General features: G+C 44.8%; 1 protein-coding gene across 2 annotated transcripts in view; it reads left to right on the forward strand.

The window, feature by feature from the left end:
* The window catches only part of THADA (THADA armadillo repeat containing), a 320,063-nt gene extending 302,309 nt beyond the window's left edge, over positions 1-17,754 (forward strand). For both annotated transcript variants that reach the window (XM_078056617.1, XM_078056616.1), the window contains 2 exons: positions 5,764-5,933; positions 15,710-17,754. In XM_078056617.1, the coding sequence (XP_077912743.1) occupies positions 5,764-5,933; positions 15,710-16,102 (563 nt within the window). In that variant the 3' untranslated portion in view covers positions 16,103-17,754. The remainder of the gene's footprint in view (positions 1-5,763; positions 5,934-15,709) is intronic.
* Positions 17,755-20,115: the final 2,361 nt, after the last annotated feature.

The raw sequence follows: 20,115 nt of genomic DNA on the forward strand, positions 1-20,115 counted from the left end.
TGGGGGCAGTAGCAAGATGATGTCCACACTGCATCAGCTCAGAAGCCGGACCACCCAAGTTAATCATTCGCGAGGGTAGAAGGCAAGGATTAACTAGTTCTAAATGCTGATTCGTTGGGTTTCCAGCTCACTTCCAAATGACTGGCTGCTAATCCCCCTTGTGTAGTAGGCCTACCACAGCCAAGAGCACGTACCTGTGCACCTCACCCACTTAAAGCCCTCCCGCAGGGTCTAGGGCATATTTCACTCTCACCTTAGCTGTGTAGCCACTGGGGGGGAGGGCGATGATTTATTCGCCCACACTGACTTCTTCCCTCCCCTGATTCCTGCAGCTCTTAGGATGCAGACCACTCCATTGAGCACCAGATGTCTCATTGCTGCCCGAGGTCTCGCTTTTCCTCCCCTCCCAGGCCACCACCTTCTTGAGGACAGGGGATGTCAGCTCCTTGCCTTGCGTCCCCACAGTACTCAGCACAGTGCTGGCCACAGAGAAGACCCTAGGCACCTACTTCCAGACTCGGGAAGGGCCAGGCAGAGGCCCGGCTCCTCCAGGAAGCCTTCTCAGGCGCCCTCCCCACCCGCTGAGCAGCTGTGCACCTCTGCGGAGTCCTCCAGAACCTGAGGCCTGGGCCCTACAAGCAAGCATGAGGGCTCTAAGTGTTGGTCTAGGCTCACGTGTTCTGCAAGCTCTTTCAGGGCACACAGTGTGCCCAGCAATCGGAACCAACTTGTACACATAGCAGATTTTTCAGCTTCACCGTTTTACTGAGATATGCCATACACACACCACACAAGTCACCCCTGGTTGTAGCTTATTTGTAGAGTTGTGCAACCATCACCACAGTGTATTTCAGGCCATTTTCGTCACTGTGAGAAAGAACCCATGCTTCTCCCTGTATTCATTTCCTGAGGCTGTGGTCACATAGCAAATTAACATAAACTTGGTGACTTAAAACAACAGCAATTTATGGCCTCATGAGGCCAGAAGTCCAAAATTAAGGTGTCGGCAGGGCCACACTTCCTCTGGAGGCTCTAGGGAAGAATCTGGCTCTAAGGAATTCCTTGCCTCTTCCAGCCTCCAGAGGCCACATCCCTCCAGTCTTCTGGCTTGACATCACCTTCCCCTCCGTGTGCCAGGTGTCTTTCTGCTCTCTCTTATTAGGACATTGGCGATGGCATTTAAGGGCCGCCCAGATCATCTAAGATTATTTCATCTCAGTACCATTAACTAAATCACATCTGCACATCTTTTTCCAAGTAAGGTAACATTCACAGGTTCTGGGGGCCGGAAGCCATTTTTTAACCTGCCACATTCCCCCTGCCCCATGGCCCAACATAATTCACATACCACAAAATTCACCAACTGAAAGCCTATGGATATATACGTTTTAGTATATTCACAAGGTTGTGCAACCATCACCACTGTGTAATTCCAGAATATTTTCATCATCAACCCAAAAAAGAAACACTGTTTCTATCAGGAGTCATTCCTCAATCTCCCCATTCTCCAACCTCTGGCAACCATTAATCCACTTTTTATCTCTCTGATTTGCCTATTCTGGATATTTCACATAAACGGAATTATACAGTACATGGTCTTGGGGCGCCTGGGTGGCTCAGTCGTTAAGCGTCTGCCTTCAGCTCAGGTCATGATCCCAGGGTCCTGGGATCGAGCCCCGCATCGGGCTCCCTGCTCCGCGGGAAGCCTGCTTCTCCTTCTCCCACTCCCCCTGCTTGTGTTCCCTCTCTCACTCTCTCTCTCTGTCAAATAAATAAATAAAATCTTTAAAAAAAAAAAAAAGATTATACAATACATGGTCTTTTTGTCTGGCTTCTTTCAGTAAGCATCTTTCCAAGGTTCATCTGTGGTGTAGCCTATATCAGTATTTCATTCCTTTTTATGACTAAATAATATTCCATTGTAGGGATATATTTTATTTATCCATCCCTTGGTTGATGGACATTTTGATTTTTTTCTGCATACTGGCTAGTATGAACATTCACAAGTACAAGTTTTTGTGCGGACATATCGTTTTTAGTTCCCTTAAGTCTATGCCTAGGAGTGAGCAAAACTTCAAGACTATTTCCCAACACGGCTGCACCATTTTACATCCCCACCAGCGGTGTCTGAGAGTTCCAACTTCTCCACATTTCACTAAAACTTATTATCTGCCTTTTTTATTATAATTCTCCTAATGGTTATGAAGTGGTATCTCACTGTGGTTTTGATTTGCATTTGCCTATTGGTTACTGATGCTGAGCATCTTTTCCTGTGCTTATTGGTCATTTGTGGATCTTCTCTGGAGAAATGTCTATTCAGATCCTTTGCACATGTGTTCATTGGGTTATCTTTTTATTTCGTTTTAAGAGTGCTTTATGTATTCTAAATATACGTCCCTTGTCAGATATGGGATTTGCAGATGTATGCTCCATCTCTATGAGTTGTCTTCACTTTATTAATGATATCCTTTGGGGCACAAACGTTTGCAATTCTGATGAAGTCTAACCTTTCTTTTTGTTGCTTGGGCTTTTGATGTCTTATTTAAGAAACCATTGCCTAATCCAAGATCACAAAGCTTCACTTCTGTATTTTGTTCTGTGTGTTTCATAGTTTTAGCTCTTAAATGTAGGCCTTTGATCCATTTTGAGTCCATTTTTGTATATGGTCTGAGGTAGGTCCAACTTCATTCTTTTGCCTGTGGATGGATACCCAGGTGTCCCAGCTCCACTGGCTGAAAAAACTGTTTTTTCCCTACCATTGTTTTGGCACTCTTGTCACCAAAAAAAAAAAAAAAAAAAAAAAATCAATGGAATGTAAGTGTGAGGGTTTCTTTCTGGAATCTCAGTTCTATTCCATTGATCTGTATATCTGTCCTTTTGCCAGCACCAGACTGTCTTGATTACTGTAGCTTTGTAGTAAGTTTTAAAATCAGGAAGTGTGAGTTCCAGTTCTGTGTGTTTTTCCAGATTGTTTAGCTGTTCTGGACATGTGGCAGATTCTTCAGATGCACTGGTTGCTTGGTCACTTGCTTTCTGGTTTCCTTGATGGACTGGTGAGCCTGTGAGAGCCTGGCTGGCTTGCATCATTAGCTAAAAAACTCCTCTCCCATTCTTCTGCCTCCCTTCACAAGGCATTTGGCCAGTAGCGATCTGGGTTGTTCTGGCCAAGCCGTCCTAGTTCAGGGCAAAGTGAAAAAAGAGGAAACTTGGAGGGGTACATCTGGCCCCTCAAGCAGATTTAAATCCAGCTAATTCTCTCCCCTCCCGCATCCAGCTTCTTTCCCCTTCCTTCTTCATCTGGCGGAGTCAGTATTTGGACAGCTCTCATTTTCTCTGGATCCACTTATAGCCAAATCACACCAACACTCCCCTGTGCCTCTGTCATGCCCGTCACTCTCCTGCCACTTCCTAAGCACAATTCATGACAAAATGGTACAGGATGGGGGACATCTGTCCTGTCAGGTGGGGCAAGTGCAGCAGGCCTTCCTGGTGGCATCATCAATAAAAGTAATAAAGTCCAGTGTGACTTCCTCACCTCCATGGGCTGTTTCTCCATGGCCTCTCTGCGGGGAAGGGGCAGCTTCTGGGCTGACGCAGACTGAGCTCACTGCCGCCACTTCTCACTGTACAAACTTGGATCCGTTCCCCGTGAGCATAGCTTCCTCACTGGTTAAATAAGGATACCTCCCTGCTCATGTGGGAGCAGTAAGGGTTAGATAGGCCAGTGTTCATTATTATCACCAGTAACCCTAGTTAACCATTTAGTGAATGCTTTCTTTGTGGCAGTCCCTGTGTTAGTGTTCAAACTGAATAAAGATGGGGGCAAAGGAAAAGATTTCATGACTTCTGGAGCCACACACGAGAATGTGTTGAGCATCTGCTATGTGTTTAATCCTATGCTGGTCTTCATGTATATTTTCATTTCTTTGAGGTATGAGGTATGAAAGATGCTAATTAATTGTACCACCTCCCCATACAGATTCTAAACCATCTGAGAACTACACAGAGGAGTCAGGTAGAGATAAAAATAGAGATTATATTGTAGGTAAAGGCTGGACCAACACATGTCCAAGACCTACAGCCGAAATGCACATTTGCTCGCTGCTTCTCTCCCATCCCCGTCTTCTTTTTCTGTTGCCTGGGTTAAATCCTGGTTCCAGGGAGCAGAGGCACCAAGGAGCAGGGGTCCTGGGGGGATTGATTTGGGGATGGTGACATCAGTCTTGGGGCTGCTTCCATGATTCTAGGCTCTGCTGGGTGGGCTCCAGGTAGTAATACTGGCTCTGCTTCGGGGTCACCAGCCCTGCTTATCTCACTGGGAAGACCTATATGTCTGGAATGTTGGTGCTAATTCTCCAAATCTGTGCTCTGCAGGCACCATGAAACATTTTGCCCATTCTGATTATTTATATCCACTTAAAGCACTGTGACTATATACAAGTAGCTTAATCTGAGCCCAGGGTTCCTCACCTGTGAAGTAGGGATGGTAATACCCAACCCATAGGATGTCAAAGGAGTGAACAGAAAGTACTTGGTTAGGGCCTGGCACCTAATAGGCCCGGGTGGCGGAGGGGGGCATCCTACTTGGCCCAGTTCGGTACCCTGAGAACTCAAGCTTTCAGTCCAGACTCTGAGCCTTCTCCCTGTGTGCTGAGCAAGTCTCTGGGGGGGCCAGCAGTCAGGGCCAGATCTATGTGCTGGAGTTGGAGATGGGGATTAGGGAACGATGAGGCCTCAACAGAAGTGGGTCATCGAAAGACAGGCCCTGGTGCATGGAGGGACCCAAAGAGGTTCATTTTGTGGAAGTATTGCAGTCCTGTGTCTCAGACCTCCTGCAGGTTCGGAGTGGGAGGCCTCGGGTTGTTAGCGGAAGTGTCAACACCCAGAGCCTCTCTTCAAACCCATATTTAGGACTGTCTAAGGCAAAATGATGAAGTAAGCAATGGTTTCCCCAAGGCACCTGCTTCCTCTTTCTGCACCCCATTCTACTCTTTCCACACCCTTTTCCAGCCAGCGAGAAAGACGAGGGTCTAAAAAACAAATTAGAAGACAGAGGGCAGCAAAATGTGAGTCAAATCCAGTTTGCCCCCTGCTCTTGTACAGCCTCTCCACTACAGGGGATTTTTATGTTTGTAAATGGTTGGGAAAAAATCAAAAGAAGAATATTTTATGACATGTGAAAACTCTATGAAATTCGAATTTTATTGGAACATAAATAAAGTTTCCATATTGTCCGTGGCTGCTTTCAGCAGAGTTGAGGAGTTGTGACAGAGACTTGAAGACCCCCAGAGTCTAAAATATTTATTCTCTGACCTTTTAAGAAAAAGTTTGCTGATGCCCTGCTCTAAAATGGTAAGAGGTTTATGTGTCACGTGGCCATCGGGATTTGCTTTCGGAGGGAGGGGCAAACCAGTGGAACTCAGGCGTTGTGGCAGGCCTGCAGAGGAGACACTGGGTCTTTCCTGAGATCCTTCCAGTTACACTAGATGGGCTGACAGGAGCTAAATGTCTCATCTTGCAGGTGGGCTTGCTTCTGACCACACAGGGATGGGAGGCATGGAAATGGTGGGGTTTGGGCCTCTGACTCCTTCCAGCAGAATGAAATGGCTTTATAACCTCTGAGGAGCCTATCCCAGCAGCCTCCCTGCAGGCTGGTGGCCATGATTTGACGTGAGCACCTTCCCGTTGCCAAAGTCCTGCAGAGCCTCCCTGGGCTGGCCCTGAGCAGCACATTCACCGCTCGCCTCTCTCTCGTTTCCACAGAATTTGCCTTCTGCCAGGTGGACGCTTCAATTGCACTGCCTCTGGCCCTGGCTGTGCTGTGTGACCTGCTGCAGCAGTGGGACCAGCTGGCCCCTGGACTCCCAGTCCTGCTGGGATGGCTGTTGGGAGAGGGTGATGATTTCGTGGTCCGCGTGGAAAGCACACATCAGGTAATCCTAGGGTCTCAGGGCAGTGGCGGTGGAATCAGACTGGTGGCCTGAACCCACCAGATGCAGCTAATCAGGCTTATGTAGGCTTCACATGCCCACTGAAAGTGTCCTTTGGATGCTCACATACGGATCAATAACCGATTAGGAAAGTCTCCAAATGACCATAGCAGCCTGCTAGATGCTGCTGGGGGGTGCTGGGGCATCTCTCAAGCTGACTTTTGGGGTTCCAGTGGTGTTCCAGTCCTCAGATCACCAGGGGAGAGGACTTTGAAAGAGCCTCCTGGGTTTCTGAAGCCGGTGGGCATTCCCCACCCCCTACACTCTCCGACGGCCCAGCTAAAGCCAGCAGCCATGGCTGTTCCACACCCAGGACACCCCTTGATTGCCTGGCCCTGGTGGCCAAGGGAGCTGGCATCCTGAACTCCACAGGAAGGTAGTGATCAGGAATACAGTTCTTGGCAGTCTACCACCCCCAGGGCACTGCACAGACAGCAGACTGAAACACAACCCCAGTCTTCATGGGAAAAAAGCCTGTTTACATAGCCTGGAACTTCAGCCTGAGGGACAGGCTTCAGGTTTCCCACACATTTAGAGGCTCAGGAGGCGTTCCTAGGGAACATAAGCAGGAGGTGACATCCTTGCGTGCCCCCTTGGCCTTGCTAAAGCTCCATGCGACTTCCCAGAAAAAAGCTAATACATTCATCTGGAGCCCCAATTTTTGCAACAGTTGCCCAGGGGACACCTCTAGATCTCCTGGTCTGGAGGCCAGCAAGGATTACAATTGCCATCCCACAGTACTATATATATTTTAAAAGCTGCTGCCAAAGGGTCTGGCTTCCAATCAGCCTGAAAGCAGGTGCTAAAGAGATTCCTCCCCTTGGAACACTGACCAGTCTTGGCACACCCTCAACAATGGGGACATAATAAGAATAAGTCAGGCGGTTTAAATAATCAGAAAGGTTCAAGAGACAACCAAGAACTAGAGCAAGGTTGAAGGAGAAGTTTCATCACCCACAAGGCCACCCACTCCTTCCAGACTGAGAGAGGTGGCTGCTTTGCCTAATACATAGAAGCAAACACAGAGTCAAGCAAAATGAGGAAACAGAAATATGTTCCAAATGGAAGAAAAGACAAAACCTCAGAAAAAGACCTTAATGATGTGGAGATAAGGAATCTACCTGGTAAAGAATTCAAAGTAATGGCCATAAAGAAGCTCACTGGAGTGTCTGTGTGCCTCAGCTGGTTAAGCATCTGCCTTCGGCTCAGGTCATGATCTCAGGGTCCTGGTATCGAGTCCCACATCGGGCTCCCTGCTCAGGGCGGAGTCTGCTTCTCCCTCTCACTCTCCCTTTGTGCTCTCCCCCTCTTTCTCTCTCTCAAATAAATAGATAAAAATCTTAAAAAAAAAAAAAAAAGCTCACTGAGCTTGGGAGAAGAAAGGATGAACACAGTGAGAACTTCAACAAGGAGAAAATATAAGAAAGTGCCAAATAGAAGGCACAGAGCCAAAGAATACAGTAATGGACTGAGAAACACTAGAAGGGCTCAACAGCATACTAGATGAAACAGAAGAATGGATCAGCGAGCTGGAAGACAAAGCAGTGGAGCTCATCCAGACAGAGCAGCAAAAAGGAAAGCAAATTTTAAAAATGAAGATAACTTAAGAGAGCTATGGGACAGCATCAGGTGGAATGACATTCACACCATAGGGATCCGAGAAGGAGAAGAGAGAAAGGGACAGAAAACTAATTTAAAGAAACAATGGCTGAAAACTTCCCTAGCTGGAAAAGGAAACAGAAATCCAGGCCCAGGAAAGCCCAAAGAATTCCAAAGAAGATGAACCTAATGAGATCTACACCAAGACACATCATAGTTAAAATGTCAGAAATTAAAGAGAGAATCTTTTTTTTTTTTTTTTTAAAGATTTTATTTATTTATTTGACAGAGACACAGTGAGAGAGGGAACACAAGCAGGGGGAGTGGGAGAGGGAGAAGCAGGCTTCCCGCCCAGCAGGGAGCCCAATGCGGGGCTCGATCCCAGGACCCTGGGATCATGACCTGAGCCGAAGGCAGACGCTTAACGACTGAGCCACCCAGGCGCCCCTAAAAAGAGAATCTTAAAAGCAGCAAGAGAAAAACAAATTATTACGTACAAGGGAAACCCCGTAAGGCTATCAGCAGATTTCTCAGCAGTAATTTTACAGGCCAGAAGGGAGGGGCATGACATACTCAGAACCGTCCAACCAAGAATACTATACCTGGCAAGGTTATCATTCAGAATGGAAGGAGAGATGAAGAGTTTCCCAGACAAGCAAAAACTAAAGGAGTTCGTCACCACTAACCTGGGCTTAGAAATGTTAAAGGACTCCTTTAAGTTGAAAAGAAATGGCACTAATTAAGATGGGATGAAAGGAACCCTGACTGCCGCCCCATCCCACGCCCCTGACCAACAGGAAGTAGCTATGATCGGTCGTCACCCTTCTTCCTAACAGGAGTTAGGGTTACCTCTTCAGAGAGGGGAATGATGAAGGATAGCTGGAAGGCAGGCAGGCAGGGACAAGCCACACACACACACCCGCCCCCCCCCCCCAGCCCTAAGGAAATCACCCTTAAAAGGATTTTACACCACCCTGGAAGGAACCCTCCACCTTTTCCCATATGATAGGTAGGTGACAAAAATCTGATTGGATGACAGGTGCAGGGAGGGTTAATCAGATTAAAACAGCCTGCCAACAAGCCCATAAAAACCCCTAGACTTAGAAACTCCAGTGGCAACTCCCTCGGGTCCCCTCCCTCCTTGGGAGCTTTGTACTATCACTTTGCTATCGCTCAATAAACCTTGCTTTGCTGCCCACCAAAAAATAGAGAGAGAGAGAGAGAGAGAGAGAGAAATGGCACTAATTAATAAGAAGAAAACATATGAAAGTAAAAATCCCACTGGAAAAGGTAAGTATATAGTAAAGGTAGTAGATTAATCACTTCCAAAGCTACTTTGAAGGTTAAAAGAAAAAATGAACTAAAACTACAATAATTAAGGGAAACATAAAAAGATGTAAAATGTGACATCAAAAATATAAAATGGAGTAAAAATGTAGAGCTCTGGGATATGTTCAAATTTAAGTTGCTATCAACTTAAAATAGACTGTTATAGACATAGGATGACATGTGAACCTCACAGCAAACACAAAGAATATGTATGTATGTAATATGTATGTAAATACACAAAGAAAATGAGAAAGGAATATAAACACAAAGAAAGTCATCAAACCAGGTGCGCCTGGGTGGCTCAGTCGTTAAGTGTCTGCCTTCGGCTCAGGTCATGATCCCGGGGTCCTGGGATCAAGCCCCGCATCGGGCTCCCTGCTCTGCAGGAAGCCTGCTTCTCCCTCTCCCACTCCCCCTGCTTGTGTTCCCTCTCTGGCTGTGTCTCTCTCTGTCAAATAAATAAATAATAAAAAATCTTTAAAAAAAAAAAGTCATCAAACCACAAAAGAAGAAGAAAGGAACATACAGGACCTACAAAACAGCCAGCAAATAGTTAACAAAATGTCAATAAGCAGATACCTATCAATAATTACTTTAAATGTAAATGGACTAATTCTCCAATCAAAAGACATAAGAGTGGCTAAATGGATTAAAAAAAAAAAGATACATCTGTATACTGCCTGCAAGAGACTTCAGAAGTAAGGACACATGCAGCCCAAAAGTGAAGGGATGGAGAATTACATTCCATGCAGATGGAAACAAAAAGAAAGCTGGTGTAGCTAGACTCATATCAGACAAAATAGACTTTAGAAGGAAGACTGTAATAAAAGAGAAAGAGGGTGACCATATTAATAAAAGGGTCAATCCAGCAAGAATATATAACATTTATAAATATTATACACCCAAAATAGGAGCACCAAAATATATAGAGCAAATAATAACTGACCTAAAGGGAGAAATTATGAGTAATGCAATAATAGTAGGGGACTTTAACATCCCACTTACATCAGTGGATAGGTCATCCAATCAAAATTAATAAGGAAATGTTGGCCTTAAACAATACATTAGACCACATAGACTTTAATAGGTATATACAGAACATCCCATCCAAAGCAGGAGAATACACATTCTTCTCAGATGCACATGGAACATTCTCTAGGATCACATGTTAGGCCACAAAACAAGTCTCAATAAATACAAGATAAAAATCATGTCAAGCGTCTTTTCTGACCACAATAGTATAAAATCAGAAATCAATTACAAGAATAAAACTGGAAAAACTACAAATACATGGAAATTAAACAACACGTTACTGAACAATTGTTGGGTCATAGAAGAAATCAAAGGAGAAATTAAAACACCTAGAAACAAATGAAAACAGAAACACAATATAACAAAATCTATGGGATGTAGAAAAAGGGGTTCTAAGAGGGAAGTTCAAGTGATAAATGCCTATTATCAAGAAACAAGAAAGATCTCAAATAAACAACCTAACTTTACAGCTCAAGGGACCAGAAAAAGAAGAACAAACAAAACCCAAAATTAGGAGGAGGAAGGAAATAATAAAGATAAGAGTGGAAATAAATGAAATAGAGACTAAAAAGACAATAGAAAACATCAATAAAACTAAAAGCTGGTTCTTTGAAAAGATAAACAAAATAGACAAACCTTTAGCTAGACTGACCAAGAAAAAGAGAGGGCTCAAATAAATAAAATCAGAAAGGAAAGAGAAGAGGTTACAACTGATACCACAGAAATACAAAGGATCATAAGAGACTGTTGTGAATTGGATGTGCTAAGAATGTGTCTTGGGGCAGGTGGAAGGGAGATGAGAGGTATATGTAGGAAGACAGGGAAGCACTTCCCTCTCACTCTGTACTTCTGAAACAAACATTTCACTAAATAATACTTTATAACACATGGTGCTGATGTTTCTGAACCATTGTATTTTATTATTTTTAACTGGTTGTAATCCATATTGATTTCATTACCTTTTTTTTTTTTTTAAGATTTTATTTATTTGACAGAGACACAGCGAGAGAGGGAACACAAGCAGGGGGCGGTGGGAGAGGGAGAAGCAGGCTTCCCGCTGAGCAGGGAGCCTGATGTAGGACTCGATCCCAGGACCCTGGGACCATGACCTGAGCCAAAGGCAGACGCTTAATGACTGAGCCACCCAGGCGCCCTGATTTCATGACCTCTTAAACATTACAACTTGCAGTATGAAAACCACTCTTCCATAGACCTACCCACTTGGTCATTGAATGTAGTTGACCAGCAATTACTGTGTATTTTTGTGTAAAGGTTATGGAGAAACACCTTTTTAAAAAATATTATGATTCGGGGCACCTGGGTGGCTCAGTCGTTAAGCGTCTGCCTTCGGCTCAGGTCAAGAGCCCCACATCGGGCTCCCTGCTCAGCGGCAAGTCTGCTTCTCCCTCTCCCTCTCCCCCTGCTTGGGTTCCCTCTCTCACTGTGTCTCTCTCTGTCAAATAAATAAATAAAAATCTTTAAAAAAAAATTATGATCCTAAAAACTGGTTCATAAAACTGAAGCTTTAGGGAAATTTCTTTACATTTTCTCCTCTGTTAAACTGAGATGACAGGGGCTGTTTATTCATTTATCATTGTGTTGCCAATACTTAACACAGTGCTTTGCTCATGGTGGATACTTAATAAATAATGAGTGAATGAATGGTTTGATGAATGTTACTACAGTACTCTTGTTCGAATCATTTTTCTGAAATACTGGAAGGTATTTCTAAGATAATTCTTATTTATAATGAATTTAGAGAGAAATTTGTGAAGGATAAAAAAAGAGACTACTGTGAGCAATTATATGCCAACAAACTGGACAAGTGAAAAAGAATGAATAAATTACTAAAAACTTGCAATCTTCCAAGACTGAATCATAAAGAAATAGAAAACCTGAATAGACCAGTGAAGAAAAAATAAATAAAAAATAAAAGGGGGGGAAGCCCCCCCCCCACAAACAGAAATCCAAGACCAGACAGCTTCACCAGTAAATTCTACCAAACATTCAAGGATTTAATACCTACCCTTTCAAACTCTTCCAAAAAATTGAAGAGGAGGGACTGCTTCCAAACTCATTTTACAAGGCCAGCATTACCCTGATACCAAAACCAGATAAGGACACAACAAAAAAAAAGAAAGAATGAAAGAAAATTATAGGCCAATATCCCTGATGAACATAGATGCAAAATCCTCAACTATTAGCAAATGGAGTTCAACAACACATTAAAAGTATCATATACCATAATCCAGTGGGCTTTATTCCAGGGATGCAAGGGTAATTCAACATCTACAAATCAGTCAATGTGATATACAATATTAACAAAATAAAAGATAACAATCATGATCATTTCAATAGATGCAGAAAAGCATTTGACAAAATTCAACATCCATTTATGGTAAAAACAAAACCCTCAACGAAGTGGGTACAGAAGGTACATATCTTAATATAATGAAAACCATATATGACAAACCCAATGGATAAAAGCTGAAAATACTCAATGGATAAAAGCTGAAAGCCTTTCCTCTAAGATCAGGAACAAGACAAATATGCCCACTCTCACCACTTTTATGCAACAGAGTCCTAGAAATGCTAGCCACAGCAATTATGCAAGAAAAAGAAATAAAAGGCATTTAAATTGGAAAGGAAGAAGTAAAATTGTCACTGTTTGCAGATGACATGACACTATATATAGAAATCCCTAAAGACTCTACCAAAAAAACTTTTAGAATTAGTAAATGAATTCAGTAAAGTTGCAGGATACAAAATCAATGTACAAAAATCTGTTGCATTTCTATACACTAATAACAAACTATCAGAAAGAGAAATCAAGAAAACAGTCCCATCTACAATTGCATAAATATATATATATATATATATATATATATATATATATATACACACACACATATATATATATACACCTAGGAATACATTTAATGAAGGAGGTAAAAGACCTTATTAAACTATAAGATATTGATGAAAGAAATTAAAGAAGACACAAATAAATGGAAAGATATTCCATGCTCTTGGATTGGAAGAATTAATATTGTTAAAATATCCATCTGCCCAAAGTAGTCTACAGATTAAATGTAAACCCCATCAAAATTCCAATGGTATTTTTCACAGAACTAGAACATGTATTCTAAAATTTATAGGGAACCACCAAAGACCCCAAACAGTCAAAACAGTCTTGAGAAAGAAGAACAAAGCCAGAGGTATTATGTGCCTTGACTTCAAACTATACTACAAAGCTATGGTAATCAAAACAGTATGGCACTGGCACAAAAACAGACATATAGATCAGTGGAACAGAATAGAGAGCCCAGAAATAAACCCATGTATATATATATGGTCAATTAATTTTTGACAAAGGAGGCAAGAATATACAATGAGGAATGGATAGTCTCTTCAATAAATGATATTGGGAAAACTGGACAGCTACATGCAAAAGAATGAAACTGGACCATTTTCTTATGCCATATACAAAAATTAACTCAAAATGAATTAAAAACCTGAATGTAAGACCTGAAACTATAAAACTTCTAAAAGAAAACACAGATGGTAAGCTCCTTGACATCAGTCTTAGTGATGTTTTTGTGAATCTGACTCCAAAGGCAAGGGAAATAAAGCAAAAGTAAACAACTGGGACTAAATCAAACTAAAAAGCTTCTGCGCAGTGAAGGAAACCATCAACAAAATGAAAACAGAACCTACCTAATGGGAGAAGATATTTGCATATGATTTATATGTCCAATAAGGGGTTAATATCCAAAAAAATATAAAGAACTCATACAACTCATTAAAAACAAAGAAATCTGATTTAAAAATGGGCAGAGCAAAAAAAAAATGGGCAGAGGATCTGAATAAACATTTTCCCAAAGTAGACATACAGGTGGCCAACAGGTACCTGAAAAGATGCTCAACATCACTAATCATCAGGGAAATGCAAATCAAAGCCACAATGAGTTATCACCTAACACCAGTCAGAATGGCTAGTATCAAAAAGACAAGAAATAAGTGTTGGTGAGGATGTGGAGGAAGGAGAACTCTCATGCCCTGTTGGTGGGAAGGTAAATCTGTGCAGCCACAATGGAAAACAGTATGGAGGTTCCCATAAAATTAAAAATAGAACTACCACATGATCTAGCAATTTCACTGCTGAGTATCTATCCAAAGAAAATGGAAACACTAATTTGAAAAGATACAGTGCACCACTGTGTTCACTGCAGCATTATTTACAATAGCCACGATATGGCTATTACAAAAAACCACGATATGGAAACAACCTAAACGTGTCCTTCAATGGATGAATAGATAATGGTGTGTGTGTGTGTGTGTGTGTGTGTGTGTGTGTGTGTACACATGCATGCATTGTGTGTATATTATGTGTTTTATATGTATAATGTGTTTTTATATATATATATAATGTGTTATATATATATTATGTGTTTTATACACACACACACGGGAATATTACTCAGCCATGAAAAAGAATGTAATGTTGCCATTTGAGACAACACAGAACTCAAAGGTATTATACTAAGAGAAATAAGTCAGAGAAAGACAAATACCACCTGATTTCACTTAATATGTGGAGTCTAAAAAACAAACAAGCAAAACCAAACCAAACATACTCATACAGAGAACAGATTGGCAGTCAGTGGAGGGGAGGGGGGTTAAGGTGGTGTGAAATGGGTAAAGGGTATCAAGAAGCACAGACTCCCAGTTATAAGATGAATAAGTCATGGGAATTAATGTATAGCATGTGGAATATAGTCAATAAGATTATATTAACTTTGTAGGGTGACAGATGGTAACAAGACTTAGTGTGGTGATCATTTCACAACGGATACAAATGTTGTACACCTGAGACTAGTATAATATTGTATGTCAGTTATACCTCAATAGAAAAAAAAATAAGAAAGGAAGAGGCCCCTTGGAAGTTGAGGGTTTAATTATGGAGAATGCTTATTAGTCCACATTGGAAGAGCTAGGGGCTCCCCATGGTTAGGTCTGAAGGTGAAACATTCCCAGAGAATCAGGATCCTTCCACAGTATTTGCTGCTTAGAGAAAACTATTAGCCCCCTCCAGGTGAGTCAACAGAGAGGGAAACTGAGGACCAAGACCAGCAGCAAAAGCATCTTGTCAACTGAAATTTGTATCCATCCACCAGTGTCTGAGTCAGCTGGCCCTCTTGACATACCCAACAGGCCAAGAGTTCAAAAAGCAGCCTGTTTATGGGAAATTTGGAGACAAGATAAAGTGTCTGTTACAAAATAACCTTGAAAATCCCCAGCATTATAGAAATTTGGTTTCATACTCAGAGAGTAGGGTGTCATGTTTGGTAATCCTTTGCTCTTTGTTCTGCTGCTGAGATTTCTCTTCCTCCCTGCTCACACCCTCTGATTTCTAGATGCACCTTTGGGTCTAGGGGGCCACTCCCATGTTGAGGTTCCCTTTCAACAGCAGGCCCCAAAATATCTTGGCTTGGAACCACAAACACATCTTTATCAAAGGTCATGTTAAGTCTGGGAAAGAAAATTCCTGCCTGGTAGAGAAGTACAGCAAATGAAAATAGAAGGTGACCTTCCAGGCTGCAAGTGGCAAGTGTATGTGGGTGCTGACAGGCAAGAGTGGGCCCTCCCTTGGGAGGAGGAGGGGGACATACGTCCTCCATGTGGCAGGACTCTGGTCTGCTTGGGAGCTTGTCAACATCCCCTGTAACGTTGACTTTGGGCCTTGTCATTTGATTTAGGTGGAAGACTACCTGTTTGAAAAAACAGAGGTCAACTTTTGGGCTGAGACCCTAATCTTCGTGAAATACCTCTCTGAGCACCTCTTCCAGCTCCTCTCCAAGTCCAGCTGCAATGCCCTCAGCCCCCAAAGCCTCCACCATCTTCACAGAACAGCGTCAGAGCAGGGCCACCTCCTCTCCCAGCTCTTCAGAGAGCTACCACCAGCTGCTGAATTTTTGAAGACAGTGGAATTCACGAGACTGCGCATTCAGGAGGAGAGGACTTCGGCTTGCCTAAGGCTGCTGGCCCTTTTGGAAGGAAAGGAAAGGGAAGACACCCCCATTCTCGGTGCTTCCGACTCTCCTGCAGAAGCGAATCAGTTCACTCTTGTAAGAAAAGAAACAGCTTGTTGAAGAAAGAGGACTTTTGGGGGTGGGGTGGGACTCTTCCCCCATTCCCATCTGCAGGGAACGTGTTGAACATAAATTCAAATATTTTCTTCCCTTCGTGAGTCTAGTCTTCTGTCCCTTCCCACAGAGGAATTTTTCTTCAGTTCACCCATTCAGAGCAGCCTGGTTTATTGCAGCTACTGTAGGAAGTGAGGCTACCACATTGAATATTGACTGTGTTCCCAGGTGCAGGCCACCTGCAGACCTGAATTCGCCTTTTTCTTCCTCCACAACCTCCAACATCCCCATAGCCAGCCAGCATTTTCTGTGAACTGACTGTACTAAACTGGATTGTAACTCATGATTTTCTCTTTCTTCCACTGGATTGAAGAGCTGGATTAGTTGGCAAACAGCCCACTGGATCAGAATTCCAAATTTTATTCCATTTTAGCTAAGGCAAAAGTAGGTTCCGAATGTTGGATCCTGGGAGAATTAGAGATCAACTGCATAGAAATAGTTTTGTTTTTACTATCTACGTGTGCAAGTCCTGTGGCGACCTGCACACGCCATCCGAATTATTAAAAGAGCTCCTAGCCACCAAAAGTGTTTGGGCTAATGCTAGGAAACCTGATTTTGCCACCCACTGAAAGCATAGACCCTTGGCTGTTAGAAGGAAGTCCGGAGAAGGGAAAGCCAGAATAAATGATTTATTCAATTCCTACAATGTTTACTGTCATTTTCTTGGTGGCAATAACAAGATTCTCATTTAAGATGTCAGAAAACACATTTATTCACTTCAGTGTTTGAATCTAGACACCCGACAGGCTTTCTGCCTTTTGGAAGCCCGGCCCAGCCCTCTTCCTCTGATACCCAGCAGGTGTCGCTCTTGCACACATTTTGCTGCTGGCCCTGCCTTTCCTTGGCTTGCCATTTTCTACTTAAAATTTCAGAATAAGCGTTACCTGCAGACAGCTATCTTGAAATTCATAGTTTGGATTGGTCATAGCCTCATCCATATTCGTTTTTCATCCTGATTATCAGAAAAGGCCATTTTGGTAGTAATATGTAAAGTTGGTCCAGCTTTTAGGGGCTGTAAATATTTTTAAATACTTCTCAGGTGAGCAGTCACTTTGGAATTATGTTAAAGGGGCAGTTTAGAGGAGAGAGGGTTTGACAAAATTTCTTACTGCAGAAAGGCTCGTGTTTCAAAATTGCTTCTCTTTAAAAGAAAACCACCTACCACTAAAAACACAACCATACTGGAAGTATAGAGAAAGGGCCCATAGGAAAAGGCAGGGAATGAAGTGAACTTAGAGTCCAACGTTTTGTCCTAAAGAAAACAGGAAATTCCCTGGGTGGTTTTGCACTATTCAGCTCAAAATGTGGTGTTTTTTGTTTTTTTGTGATCCTGAATTAATTACCTGGTTGGGCATCTCTGTCTGGAAAGTTGCCAGTCTAACATTTCTTTTTGTTCTGAGAAGACCTGACTGGGTGAGAAGTCAGGGAATCGTTGGCATGATGCAGTGATGACCATGGTTCAGTAACTATGAAACTGGCCTCAGCAAAGCCCAGCTCACTGGAAAAGACCAGCATTCCTTTTTTCTCCACTTAAGATGAAATAAAAGCCATTACATAACAATAAAAATACTTTCTACCAGTGGGTACTCTGTACCAAAGCATGTCGCATAGCATATTTATTACGTTATCTCCAGGATCCTTCTACCCAGCCTGCAAAGTGGGTGTTCTCATGGCTGCCGACTGGTAATTACCCCAGATTCTGATGTTGGCTGGCTGTGGCCAGCCTGGGAGGACAGGAGGGACAGATGTTTCTCCTGGTTTTGAATCTGAAATCTTGTTACTGACCTACAATAGCAGTGGCTAAGGAAATGGCTGTTTCACACTTGCCTGATGCATTTCCAGGGGAATCTTAGAATACTGCTGTCAGGGCTACCCTCAAACTCCTGTGTTTGGGGTCATTTCAACAAAGAACAAAACAGAACAGTTGGGGTTCTTGGGTATTGCAGGCTGTGTCAGCCACCATTGCCTGGCGCTGTCTGGGGGTCAGTGTAGGGCTGGGTGGTGCAATCACCGGGAGCCAAAGAGTCACCTCTCCTGAGGTCACTGCCCTTGGCTCCAAGCCAGAGGGTCCAAGATTCGGTGCCCCTCAGGTCTGCAGGCATGATTCTGTGGATCTCTACCCATCTGGCCACAGCCCCTCAGAGACCTGGCTGTCTCCGTTTTTATGCTTTGTCAACTTGTTTTAATAAATAATAAGGGTTATGCTTGTTCATCTTTTACACACCTTAACAGATAACTCATTTGTGCCTTGACAAAGGTGAGAGACGAGTAAAGCGGGAATTATCTTAGTTTTACAAGGAAACCCAAGTACCAAAGAGATCGTGATTTGCCCAGGGTCACATGGCTTGGAAGGGGCAGGGCCTGAACTCCAGCCCTGTGTTTCTGATCCTCAAGTCCTTGCAACCCTATGCGGACTCCCGCTCCCTGGGGAGTGGATGTGTGGGGAGTTTCAGCAGGGGGAACTGCATGCAAACTGAGCTCTGAGGAGTCAGTTCCACGAGTGACAGGCCTGGCTCGTCCCTTCCAGGTTAACGAATGGAAAGGACCACAAGGAAACAGCAAGAAATAAGATCAATTTTGGAAAGGGGCGTGGGTTGTTTCCTTCCCTAGAGGGAACTGAGCCTTCCAACTGAGGCACAATTGCAGCCTAGGCTGCCAGGTGTGCGCGATCACGGACCCGCTCCAGCTTTTTGGCATTATGTGTTTAAACGCGGAGTGATAGGTGTCCTGGACCAGACCCCAGATCTACTCGAACCAGGGTGTCAGCCGCTTTAGCCTAACTGGGCGCTAGGGGGGGGTGTCTGCCCCATACCCGGAGGGCACTCGGCGAAGGCATTTCCCAGCGCAGGCTTTTTGGGGTGTGGGACTGGCAGGGGGGAGGGGGCGAGCCCACCTTGAGCGTCCTCGGTGCCCAGCCCTACCTGGCCGCTGGCCGGCCTCCGCCACAGCCTGCGGCCCACAACGAACTAAAGCAGGGCGCGGCGCCCCCAACGGCCGGCGAGAGAAGGGGCCTGGAGGGCGCGCCGGGGTAAGGCTGCGGCGGGCGGGGAGCCTCAGCCGGCAGCTGCACCCCATCCCCCGGGAGGGTTGGGGAAGGCCGGGCCGATCAGCGGAAGAACGGGGTGGCGGGAAGTCGCCTCCATGCTTGCGCAGCTCTCCCGGCCTTTCCTCCCGTCCTCCCAGCCCGCTCCCCCGCCCGGGATGCTCCGCGCCACTCCGCGCCTTTGGCCCTGGCTCAAGGTCTTGTGATGTGATTAGCAAAGCCAGCGCCTTGTCCTCAGACACTCAGCCCAGCCCGGCAGGCCCCGGCGCTGAAGCCCTGTTTACTGCAGCCTGGGCGGGGAGGGGGGCGGAGAAACGGGCCCAGGCTCCTCCGGGCGAGACTGCCGCGGCCGCGTGGCCACTCCCGCCCCCACCCCCACCCCCACCCCCACCGCGTCTCCACGTGCAGTCGGGATGGAGCCGCCACCCACCGGACGCAGGCCCTGAGCCCCCGCCCCCCGGCCGGAGCACTCTTTGCAAGGCAGCCGGACCGCGCGGACGGTTGCAATATTCTCGCATTTTGCAATTCCCGCGCCCAGTCTAGAACCGAGAGTAGGAGATTAAAGCTCTGCAATTTCGCCTAGCAGGATCGGACGGGGAGAGACACGTCCAGAGCTGCAGAACCCTGGCCACGTTAAACGTGCAGGGGATTTCCAGCAGTGCAACCCCAAAGGAGGGGAGCCTTATCTTCCCGCCGCCACCCGGCAGCACCCAACAGGAACGAACTCTCCACGCCGCCGCGGGCGCTCCTGCACCCTGCCCCGCCCCAAGGCCTCCCGCCCCCTCCCCCGGAGGAAAAAAAATTGGCGGCGGCCAATGGGAGGCCACGAAGGCGCTTGACGTCCGCGAGCCGGCGGGCGGCGTTGCCTGGAGACCCCGGCGGGGTCAGCGTTCTGTCCCCTCCCCCGGCACGCCCG

This window comes from Halichoerus grypus, chromosome 10 (assembly GCF_964656455.1).
Source record: "Halichoerus grypus chromosome 10, mHalGry1.hap1.1, whole genome shotgun sequence".
Taxonomy (NCBI): domain Eukaryota; kingdom Metazoa; phylum Chordata; class Mammalia; order Carnivora; family Phocidae; genus Halichoerus; species Halichoerus grypus.